At 59.6% G+C, this 11,874-nt stretch overlaps 2 protein-coding genes across 2 annotated transcripts; one reads left to right on the forward strand and one right to left on the reverse strand.

Annotated features, from left to right (window-relative positions):
- Positions 1-299: 299 nt before the first annotated feature.
- Positions 300-2,873, reverse strand: LOC133226226 (protein PET100 homolog, mitochondrial). Its single transcript, XM_061379473.1, has 4 exons — positions 2,822-2,873; positions 1,487-1,573; positions 1,161-1,193; positions 300-407 (listed from the first exon to the last, which is right to left on the reverse strand). Exons 1-4 carry the CDS (start codon positions 2,846-2,848, stop codon positions 348-350), a joined length of 207 nt encoding a protein of 68 aa, XP_061235457.1. The 5' UTR covers positions 2,849-2,873; the 3' UTR covers positions 300-347.
- Positions 2,874-3,069: 196 nt separating this feature from the next.
- Positions 3,070-9,952, forward strand: XAB2 (XPA binding protein 2; the record flags this gene model as incomplete). Its single annotated transcript, XM_061379472.1, has 5 exons — positions 3,070-3,333; positions 5,035-5,183; positions 6,357-6,480; positions 7,421-7,618; positions 9,818-9,952. Coding segments are annotated over exons 1-5 (870 nt in total), but the record flags the coding sequence as incomplete, so codon positions are not given.
- Between the last annotated feature and the right edge of the window lie 1,922 nt (positions 9,953-11,874).

Here is an 11,874-nt window from a genome sequence, read left to right on the forward strand (position 1 = left end):
GCTGGGTCAGGATACATCCATGGGGCAGGATGAGGCCCTGTGTCCACAGTGGGTCCATGGGGCAGGATGAGGCCCTGTGTCCATGGTGATGGCTTGAGAGTGAAGCCACATCTCCCCTTCATCCTCAGTGGGTCCATGGGGCTGGGTCCAAGGCACATCCATGGGGCAGGATGAGGCCCCGTGTCCCTAGTGCATCCCTACTGCTGCTCCATGGGGCAGGATGAGGCCCTGTGTCCCTTGTCTCCAATGCATCCATGGGGCAGGATGAGGCCCTGTGTCCACAGTGGGTCCATGGGGCTGCTCCATGGGGCAGGATGAGGCCCCCCCAGCTCCCTGGGTCCCCTCCATCAGTCCCGGGGCTCCTTCCCCTCCCGCAGCCGCTGCTTCAGCGCCGCCATTGCCTGGCGCTGGGGGGGGACATGGGGGGGGCATGGGGTCAAGGGGGGGGCACAGGGTCAAGGGGGGCACAGAGAAGAGCGGGGGGGTCACTGGGGGGTCACACTAGGGACATTGGGGGGGGTCACTGGGGTCCATATCAGGGACACACTGGGGACACTGGGGGATCACTGGGGTCCATTGGGGTCCACTGAGGGGGGGGCACATTGGGGACACTGGGGGGGGTTACTGGGGACATTGGATTCCATTGGGGGGAGTCACTGGGGATACACTGGGGTCCATTGGGGCACATGGGGGGGTCACATTGGGGACACTGGGGTACATGGGAAAGTCACAGGGGTCACAGAAGGGTCACAGGGGTCACACAGGGGTCAAACAAAGGTCACAGGGGTCACACAGCGGTCACACAGGGGTCACAGGGGTCACACAGGTGTCACAGAGGACACACAGGGGTCACACAAGGGTCACGGGGTCACACAAGGGTCACACAGGGGCCATACAGGGGTCACACAAGGGTCACAGGGGTCACACAAAGGTCAAACAGGGGTCACGGGGTCACACAGGGGCCATACAGGGGCCACACATGGGTCACAGGGATCACACAAAGGTCAAACAGGGGTCACACAGGGGTCACAGGGGTCACACAGGGGTCACACAAGGGTCACAGGGGTCATACAGGAGTCACACAGGAGTCACACAAGGGTCACACAGGGGTCATACAGGGGTCACACAAAGGTCAAACAGGGGTCACAGGGGTCACTCACCCGCTCGGGGTTGTCCGGAGGAAAAATCTCCCTCTGGAAAAGAGCCGGGAATGAGGGGGCCCCTCCCCCCCATGACCCCCCTCCCCCTCCCCCACCCATGACCCCGCCTTCCCATCCCCCCATGATCCCCATCCCCCCTTCCCCCCCCCCCACCCATGACCCCCCCATGACTCATGACCCCCCCATGAACCCCCTTCCCCTCCCTGCCCCCCCATGACCTCCCTTCCCATTCCGCCCCCCCCCCCCCTTGCCCTCCCCCTGCCCCCACCGCGGGGCCCGTTCCCCCTTGGCCCCGCCCCCTCCGCTTGGCCCCGCCCCCTCCGCACCCTGCGCTGCACCACGTGACGCTGGAAGTACTCGGCCTGGTTGGAGACCCAGAACAGCCCCACCGGGAAGGAAAGGTAGAGCAGCATCTGCAGGGACCCATAGAGACCCATGGGGACCCATAGGGACCCACTGGGACCCATAGGGACCCATGGGGACCCATAGAGACCCATTGGGACACCCATTGGGACACCCAGAACAGCCCCACCGGGAAGGAAAGGTAGAGCAGCATCTGTAGGGACCCATAGAGACCCATAGGGACCCATAGAGACCCACTGGGACCCACAGAGACCCATTGGGACACCCATAGAGACCCACTGGGACCCATTGGACACCCAGTGACGCCCATTGGGACACCCAGTGACACCCATTGGGACTCATTGGGACTCATTGGGACCCCCATTGGGACACCCAGTGACACCCATTGGGACACCCAGAACCCCCCCACCATGAAGGAAAGGTAGAGCAGCATCTGCAGGGACCTATAGAGACCCATGGGGACCACAGAGACCCATAGAGACCCACTGGGACCCATTGGTACCCCCAGTGACACCGATTGGGACTCACTGTGAGCCCCATTGGGACCCATTGTGACACCAGTGACACCCAGTGTCACCCACTGACACCCATTGGCACTCAGTGGCACCCAATACAACCCCACAGGGAAGGGAAGGCAGAGCAGCATCTGCCGGGGACACCCATTGCCCCCCATTAACCCCCATTGTCCCCATTAACATCCATTGCCCCCATTGCCCCCGTTAACCCCCATTGCTCCCCTATTAACCCCCATTAACCTCCACTGCCCCTCATTGCCCCCATTAATTCCCTATTGTCCCCCATTAATCCCCATTGCCCCCCATTAACCTCCATTGCCTCCATTACCTATTAACCTCCATTGCTCCCCATTACCCCCATTGCCCCCATTGTCCCCATTACCCCCATTGCCCCATTGTCCCCATTGCCCCCCATTGCCCCATTGCCCCCATTACCCCCATTGCCCCATTGCCCCCATTACCCCCATTGTCCCCATTACCCCCCATTGTCCCCATTACCCCCATTGTCCCCATTACCCCCATTGCCCCCATTGCCCCCATTGCCCCCATTGCCCCCATTGTCCCCATTACCCCCATTATCCCCATTGCCCCCATTACCCCCTTACCCCCATTGTCCCCATTGCCCCCATTGCCCCCATTACCCCATTGCCCCCATTGTCCCCATTGTCCCCATTACCCCATTGTCCCCATTACCCCCATTGTCCCCATTACCCCATTGCCCCCATTACGCCCATTGCCCCATTGTCCCCATTACCCCCCATTGTCCCCATTGTCCCCCCGCACCCTTAGTATTTCCAGCTTCACCCCCATGCTTCCTCCAGCGCGCCACCAACTTCCTCCTCCGCAACCTCATAACACAGCGCCCACCCATTGGCCGAGCTCCCAGTACGACCGCCAGCGATTGGCTGAGATAAAATCCTAACGGGCGGGAGCCGTGGCCAATGAGCGAGCGAGAGGGCGGAAGTGGCAGCCAATGAGCGAGGGAGGGAGAAGGCGGAAGTGACCGCCAGCGAGCGGGCGGAAGTGGCGGCATGGCGGAGGGAGCTGACATGGCGGAGGCCGCGGTGATGGAGGAGGCCGCGATGGAGGAGGCCGCGATGGAGGAACCGGAGCCGGGACCGGGACCGGGATCGGGACCGGGATCGGGATCAGAGCCGGGGATGGAGCCGGAGCCGGTTCCGGAGCCCGAAGCGGGGCCGCCCCATGGGGAGCAGGAGCAGGAGCTGGAGCCGGGGCCTGGGCCCAGGCCCGGAGCGGGGCTGGAGGCGCAGCTGGAGCGGCCCGAGCTGAGCTTCGTGAGTGCCGCCATGATGGGCCCGATCCTGCCCCCCCCATTGCCCCCCATAGAGCCCCGTTATCCCTTCCCCGTGTCCCCCCATTGTCCGTGTCCCTGTCCCCATTTACCCCCGTTATCCCTGTTCCCGAGTCCCCATTATCCCTGCCTCGTGTCCCCCCATTGTGTGGGTCCCCGTCCCCATTTACCCCCGTTATCCCTGTCCCCGTGTCCCCATTATCCCTGCCTCGTGTGCCCCCATTGTCCATGTCCCCGTCCCCATTTACCCCCGTTATCCCTTTCCCCGTGTCCCCATTCCCTCTTGTTCCCACTCCTAGTGTCCCTCCTGTCCCCACACTGGCCTGGTGCTGTCTCTGCCCTATCCCTGCCCTATCCTGGTACTGTGCTGCTCTATCGCATTGCTATCCCTGCTCTATCTCTGGTCTATCCCATCTCTATCCCATTTCTATCCCGTTTCTATCCCATTTCTATCCCGTCTCTATCCCATTTCTATCCCATCTCTATCCCGTCTCTATCCCATTTCTATCCCGTCTCTATCCCATTTCTATCCCGTCTTTATCCCATTTCTATCCCATCTCTATCCCATTTCTATCGCATCGCTATCCCTGCTCTATCCCTGGTCTATCCCATTTCTATCCCATTTCTATCCCATTTCTATCCCATCTCTATCCCATCTCTATCCCATCTCTATCCCATCTCTATCCCATCTCTATCCCATTTCTATCCCATTTCTATCCCATCTCTATCCCATTTCTATCCCGTCTTTATCCCATTTCTATCCCATCTCTATCCCATTTCTATCCCATCTCTATCCCATTTCTATCCCATTTCTATCCCGTCTCTATCCCATTTCTATCCCGTCTTTATCCCATTTCTATCCCATCTCTATCCCATTTCTATCCCGTCTCTATCCCATTTCTATCCTGTCTTTATCCCATTTCTATCCCATCTCTATCCCATTTCTATCCCGTCTCTATCCCATTTCTATCCTGTCTTTATCCCATTTCTATCCCATCTTTATCCCATTTCTATCTCATCTCTATCCCATTTCTATCCCGTCTCTATCCCATTTCTATCCCGTTTTTATCCCATTTCTATCCCGTTTCTATTCTATTTCTATTCCATGTCTATCTCATCTCTATCCCCGCTCTATCCAATCTCTATCCCATCTCTGTCCCATCTCTATCCCATTGCTCTCTCCCATCTCTCTCCCATCTCTATCCTATGGCTCTATCCCATTGCTGTATCCCATTGCTGTATCCCTGCTCTATCCCATTGCTGTATCCCTGCTCTATCCCATTGCTGTATCCCTGCAGGAAGAGGAGGACGTGCAGCACGAGGAGGAGCTGCTCCGGAGCCCCTTCTCTGTTCGCTGCTGGCTGCGCTATCCCATCCCTATCCCATTGCTCTATCCCATTGCTCTATCCCATTGCTCTATCCCATGGCTCTATCCCATTGCTGTATCCCTGCTCTATCCCATTGCTGTATCCCATTGCTGTATCCCATTGCTGTATCCCTACAGGAAGAGGAGGACGTGCAGCACGAGGAGGAGCTGCTCCGGAGCCCCTTCTCTGTTCGCTGCTGGCTGCGCTATCCCATCCCTATCCCATTGCTGTATCCCTGCTCTATCCCATCACTGTATCCCATTGCTGTATCCCATTGCTGTATCCCATGTCTTTATCCCATCCCTGTATCCCTACAGGAAGAGGAGGACGTGCAGCACGAGGAGGAGCTGCTCCGGAGCCCCTTCTCTGTTCGCTGCTGGCTGCGCTATGCCCAGAGCCGCCTCAAGGGGCCGCGGCACCGCCTCAACCTCCTCTTCGAGCGCGGCCTCCGGCAGCTGCCGGGCAGGTGGGGAGCCAGGGATAACAATGGGATAGTAATGGGATAGTAATGGGGTAACAGTGGGATAACAGTGGGGTAACAGTGGGATAACAGTGGGGTAACAGTGGGAGAACAGTGGGGTAACAATGGGATAACAGTGGGGTAACAATGGGATAACAGTGGGGTAACAGTGGGGTAACAATGGGATAACAGTGGGGTAACAATGGGATAACAATGGGATAACAGTGGGGTAACAGTGGGATAACAGTGGGGTAATAGTGGGGAAGTAATGTGATAACAGTGGGGTAACAGTGGGATAATAATGGGATAACAATGGGAAAACAGTGGGGTAGTAATGGGATAACAGTGGGGTAACAGTGGGGTAACAGTGGGATAACAATGTGAAAACAGTGGGATAACAATGGGATAGTAATGAGATAACAATGGGATAACAGTGCAATAACAATGGGATAGTAATGGGATAACAGTGGGATAACAATGGGTTAATAATGGAATAACAATGGGATAGAAATGGGATAAGGATGGGGTACATCGCATACATGGGATACAGGGATAACGGGATAATAAGGGGATAATAATGTGTCTATTGTCTGTGTGATAATAATGGGATAACAGTGGGGTACGTTGAGTACGTGGGATACATGGGATACACAGATAACGGGATGCATGGGATAACAATGGGATAATAATGGGATCCATGGGATAACAATAAGGTATATTAGGTACATGGGATACAGGGATAATGGGATACATAGGGTACATCGGGTACATGGGATAATGGGATATATGAGGTACGTGGGATACAGAGAGAATGGGGTATATCGGATACAGGGGTAATGGGATGCATGGGATAATGGGATACAGGGAGAATGGGATACAGAGAGAATGGGATACATGGGGTAATCGGTGCCACTGGGTGTCAATGGATGGGTGTCAATGGATGGGTGTCCCTGGGTGTCAATGGATGTCAGTGGATGTCAGTGGATGGGTGTCACTGGGTGTCAATGGATGTCAGTGGATGGGTGTCAGTGGGTGTCAATGGGTGGGTGTCCCTGGGTGTCAATGGGTGGCTGTCCCTGGGTGTCACTGGTGTCAATGGATGGGTGTCACTGGGTGTCCATGGATGGATGTCACTGGGTGTTAATGTGTGTCACTGGGTGTCCCCGCTGTTGCCCCCAGTTACAAGCTGTGGTACCAGTACCTGCGGCACCGCCGGCAGCAGGTCAAGGGGCGCTGCCCCACGGACCCGGCCTATGAGGAAGCCAACGCCTGCCACGAGCGAGCCCTCGTCTTCATGCACAAGGTGAGGGGGGGGCATGGGGACAAGACCCCCCCCCCCAGCCCCATAACCGCCCCCCAGCCCCATAACTGCCCACCCTGGCCCCATAACTTCCTCACCCGGCCCCATAACTGCCTCCCCACAGCCCCATCACTGCTCCCCCAGCTGCATAACTGCCCCCCTACCGCCATAGCTCCCCCCAGCTCCATAACCCTCCCCAACCCCATAACTGCCGCTCCAGACCTATAACTGCCCCTCCCAGCCCCATAACACCTCCCACCCCCATAACCGCCCCTCCAGCCCTATAACCGCCCCCCTATCCCCATAACTACCGCCCTAGCCCTATAACAACACCTCCGGACCCATAACCGTCCCCCCAGCCCCATAACCCCCCCAGCCCCATAACCGACCCCCCAGCCCCATAACCCCCCCAGTCCCATAACCCCCCCCAGCCCCATAACCCCTCCAGCCCTATAACCAATCCCCAGCCCCATAACCCCCCCAGCCCCATAACCACTGCCCCTAGCCCCATAACCCCCCCAGCCCCATAACCCCCCCAGCCCCATAACCACCCCCCCAGCCCCATAACCCCTCCAGCCCTATAACCAACCCCCCAGCCCTATAACCCCCCCAGCCCCATAACCACTGCCCCCTAGCCCCATAACCCCCCAGCCCCAGCCCCATAACTGCCCCCCAGCCCCATAACCAACCCCATAGCTCCCTCCCAGCCCCATAACCGACCCCCCCAGCCCCATAACCGACCCCCCAGCCCCATAACCCACCGCCCCAGCATAACCGACCCCCCAGCCCCATAACCGCCCCTCCAGCCCTATAACAGCCCCCCCAGCCCCATAACCCCCCCAGCCCCATAACCCCCCCCAGCCCCATAACCACCCCCCCAGCCCCATAACCCCCCCAGCCCCATAACCACCTGCCCAGCCCCATAACCCCCCCATGCCCGCAGATGCCGCGCATCTGGCTGGATTACTGCCAGTTCCTGGTGGACCAGGGCCGGATCACGCGCACGCGCCGCACCTTCGACCGGGCGCTGCGGGCGCTGCCCATCACCCAGCACCACCGCATCTGGCCGCTCTACCTGCAGTTCGTGCGGCGGTACCCGCTGCCCGAGACCGCCGTGCGGGTGTACCGACGCTTCCTGAAGGTACTGAAGGGTGAGGGTGTACCTGTGTGCGGGTGTGCCTGTGTGCGGGTGTACCTGTGTGCGGGTGTACCCAGTGCGGGTGTACCGCCGCTTTCTGAAGGTACTGTAGGCTGAGGGTACCCAGTGTGGGTGTAACCAGTGCGGGTGTACCTGTGTGCGGGTGTACCGCCGCTTCCTGAAGGTACTATAGGGTGAGGGGGTACCTGTGTGCAGGGGTACCCAGTGCGGGTGTACCGCCGCTTCCTGAAGGTACTGAAGGGCAGGGGGGTACCTGTGTGAGGGTGTACCTGTGTGCGGGTGTACCGCCGCTTCCTGAAGGTACTGCAGGGGGAGGGTACACTGTGCGGGTGTACCCAGTGCGGGTGTACCTGTGTGCGGGTGTACCGCCGCTTCCTGAAGGTACTGAAGGGTGAGGGTACCCAGTGCGGGTGTACCTGTGTGCGGGTGTACCCAGTGCGGGTGTACCGATGCTTCCTGAAGGTACTGCAGGGTGAGGGTACCCAGTGCGGGTGTACCCAGTGCGGGTGTACCCAGTGCGGGTGTACCCAGTGCGGGTGTACCGCCGCTTCCTGAAGGTACTGTAGGGCAGGGGGGGTACCTGTGTGCAGGGGTACCCAGTGCGGGTGTACCTGTGTGCGGGTGTACCGACGCTTCCTGAAGGTACTGCAGGGGGAAGGTACCCAGTGCGGGTGTACCCAGTGCGGGTGTGCCTGTGTGCGGGGGTACCTGTGTGCGGGTGTACCGCCGCTTCCTGAAGGTACTGAAGGGTGTACCCAGTGCGGGTGTAACCAGTGCGGGTGTACCTCTGTGCGGGTGTACCTGTGTGCGGGTGTACCGATGCTTCCTGAAGGTACTGTAGGGCAGGGGGGTACCTGTGTGCAGGGGTACCCAGTGCGGGTGTACCCAGTGCGGGTGTACCTGTGTGCGGGTGTACCGATGCTTCCTGAAGGTACTGTAGGCTGAGGGGGTACCTGTGTGCAGGGGTACCCAGTGCGGGTGTACCCAGTGCGGGTGTACCGCTGCTTCCTGAAGGTACTGTAGGGTGAGGGGGTACCTGTGTGCGGGTGTACCCAGTGGGGGTGTACCTGTGTGCGGGTGTACCGCCGCTTCCTGAAGGTACTATAGGGTGAGGGGGTACCTGTGTGCGGGTGTACCTGTGTGCAGGGGTACCCAGTGCGGGTGTACCGCCGCTTCCTGAAGGTACTGCAGGGCAAGGGGGTACCTGTGTGAGGGTGTACCCAGTGTGGGTGTGCCCAGTGCGGGTGTATCTCTGTGCGCGGGTACCCAGTGCGGGTGTACCTGTGTGCGGGTGTACTGCTGCTTCCTGAAGGTACTGCAGGGTGGGGGTACCCAGTACGGGTGTACCTGTGCGGGTGTACCTGTGTGCAGGTGTACATCCACTTCCTGAAGGTACTGCACTGCTGCTGTGCCCAGTGCAGGTGTACCTGTGTGCGGGTGTACCTGTGTGCATATGCCAACATTACACCCCACAGTGTCAGTCCAGGCTGATGGTACAGGCCACGGTATCACCTTAACGTGGGGTTGCACCCCTTGGTACCACCCTAAAGTGGGGGCTGCACCCCTTGGTGTAACCCTAAGGTGGGGGTTGAACCCCTTGGTGTCACCCTAAGGTGGGGGCTGCACCCCTTGGTACCACCCTAAAGTGGGGGCTGCACCCCTTGGTGTCACCTTCATGTGGGGTTGCACCCCTTGGTGTCACCCTAAGGTGAGGGGGGCACCCCTTGGTGTCACCCTAAAGTGGGGGTTGCACCCCTTGGTGTCACACTAAGGTGGGGGCTGCACCCCTTGGTGTCACCCTAACGTGGGGGCTGCACCCCTTGGTGTCACCCTAAGGTGAGGGGGGCACTCCTTGGTGTCACCTTCAGGTGGTGGCTGCACCCCTTGGTGTCACCCTAAGGTGGGGGTTGAACCCCTTGGTGTCACCCTAATTTGGGGGTGCACCCCATGTTGTCACCCTAAGGTGGTGGCTGCACCCCTTGCTGTCACCCTAAGGTGGGGGGTGCACCCCTTGGTGTCACCCTAAGGTGGGGGGTGCACCCCTTGCTGTCACCCTAAGGTGGGGGGTGCACCCCTTGGTGTCACCCTAAGGTGGTGGCTGCACCCCTTGGTGCCACCCTAAGGTGGGGGCTGCACCCCTTGCTGTCACCCCATGGCGCTGACCCTGTTCCCCCCCCCCAGCTGAGCCCCGAGAGCGCAGAGGAGTTCGTGGGGTACCTCTGTGCCGCCGGGCGCCTGGATGAGGCCGCCACGCGCCTGGCCCAGCTCGTCAATGATGAGCGCTTCGTGTCCCGCCATGGCAAATCCAACTACCAGGTGAGGGGGTGGGGGGGCACCCATGGGGGGGGGGGGACACATGGGTTATGGGGGCATCCAGGGGTACTGGGGGTCATGGGCTCTGGGAGTGATGGGGAGTCATGGGACCCATGGGTGATGGGGGCATTGGGACCCAGGGGTGATGGGGGCATTAGGACCCATGGGTGATGGGGCCAATAGGACCCATGGGTGATGGGGGCATTAGGACCCATGGGTGATGGGGGCATTAGGCCCGGGGGTGATGGGGGCATTAGGACCCAGGGGTGATGGGGGCATTAGGACCCATGGGTGATGGGGGCATTAGGACCCATGGGTGATGGGGGCATTAGGACCCATGGGTGATGGGGGCATTAGGACCCATGGGTGATGGGGGCATTAGGACCCATGGGTGATGGGGGCATTAGGACCCGGGGGTGATGGGGGCATTAGGACCCATGGGTGATGGGGGCATTAGGACCCATGGGTGATGGGGGCATTAGGACCCATGGGTGATGGGGGCATTGGGACCCAGGGGTGATGGGGGTTTCAGTGCTCTGCCCTGACCACCCTATGGGTGCTGGGGTCTCCTATGGGTGCTGGGGGGTTCAATGGGCTCAGGGCTCTCCCATGGGTATGTGGGGGTCTGTATGGGTGCTGGGTTGTGCCATGGGTGCTGAGGGGTCCTTATGGGTGCTGAGTGTCTGTGTTGTGTGTCTCTATGGGTGCTGTGTCCCTATGGGTGCTGTGTCTATGGGTGCTGTCCCTATGGATGCTGTCTCTGGGTGCTGTCTCCCATGGGTGCTCTCTGTGGATGCTGTCTCAATGAGTGTTATTTATATGGGTGCTGTGCCCCTATGGCCGCAGTGTATCCCCAATGGCCGCAGTGTATCCCCAATGGCTGCAGTGCATCCCAATGGCTGCAGTGTATCCCTATGGCCGCAGTGTATCCCTATGGCCGCAGTGTATCCCTATGGCCGCAGTGTATCCCTATGGCCGCAGTGCATCCCTATGGCCGCAGTGCATCCCTATGGCCGCAGTGCATCCCTATGGCCGCAGTGCATCCCTATGGCCGCAGTGTATCCCTATGGCTGCAGTGTATCCCTATGGCCGCAGTGCATCCCTATGGCCGCAGTGCATCCCTATGGCCGCAGTGTATCCCTATGGCCGCAGTGTATCCCTATGGCCGCAGTGCATCCCTATGGCCGCAGTGCATCCCTATGGCCGCAGTGTATCCCTATGGCCGCAGTGTATCCCTATGGCCGCAGTGTATCCCTATGGCCGCAGTGCATCCCTATGGCCGCAGTGTATCCCTATGGCCGCAGTGTATCCCTATGGCCGCAGTGCATCCCTATGGCCGCAGTGCATCCCTATGGCCGCAGTGTATCCCTATGGCCGCAGTGCATCCCTATGGCCGCAGTGCATCCCTATGGCCGCAGTGCATCCCTATGGCCGCAGTGCATCCCTATGGCCGCAGTGCATCCCTATGGCCGCAGTGCATCCCTATGGCCGCAGTGCATCCCTATGGCCGCAGTGTATCCCTATGGCCGCAGTGCATCCCTATGGCCGCAGTGTATCCCTATGGCCGCAGTGCATCCCTATGGCCGCAGTGTATCCCTATGGCTGCAGTGTATCCCTATGGCCGCAGTGCATCCCTATGGCCGCAGTGTATCCCTATGGCCGCAGTGCATCCCTATGGCCGCAGTGCATCCCTATGGCCGCAGTGCATCCCTATGGCCGCAGTGCATCCCTATGGCCGCAGTGCATCCCTATGGCCGCAGTGCATCCCTATGGCCGCAGTGCATCCCTATGGCCGCAGTGTATCCCTATGGCCGCAGTGTATCCCTATGGCCGCAGTGCATCCCTATGGCCGCAGTGTATCCCTATGGCTGCAGTGTATCCCTATGGCCGCAGTGTATCCCTATGGCCGCAGTGCATCCTGTTGT

The sequence above is a fragment of the Neopsephotus bourkii genome, unplaced genomic scaffold, assembly GCF_033783945.1.
Source record: "Neopsephotus bourkii isolate Nb327-2 ecotype Australia unplaced genomic scaffold, CSIRO-AGI_Nbou_v1 NB_1775, whole genome shotgun sequence".
Taxonomy (NCBI): domain Eukaryota; kingdom Metazoa; phylum Chordata; class Aves; order Psittaciformes; family Psittacidae; genus Neopsephotus; species Neopsephotus bourkii.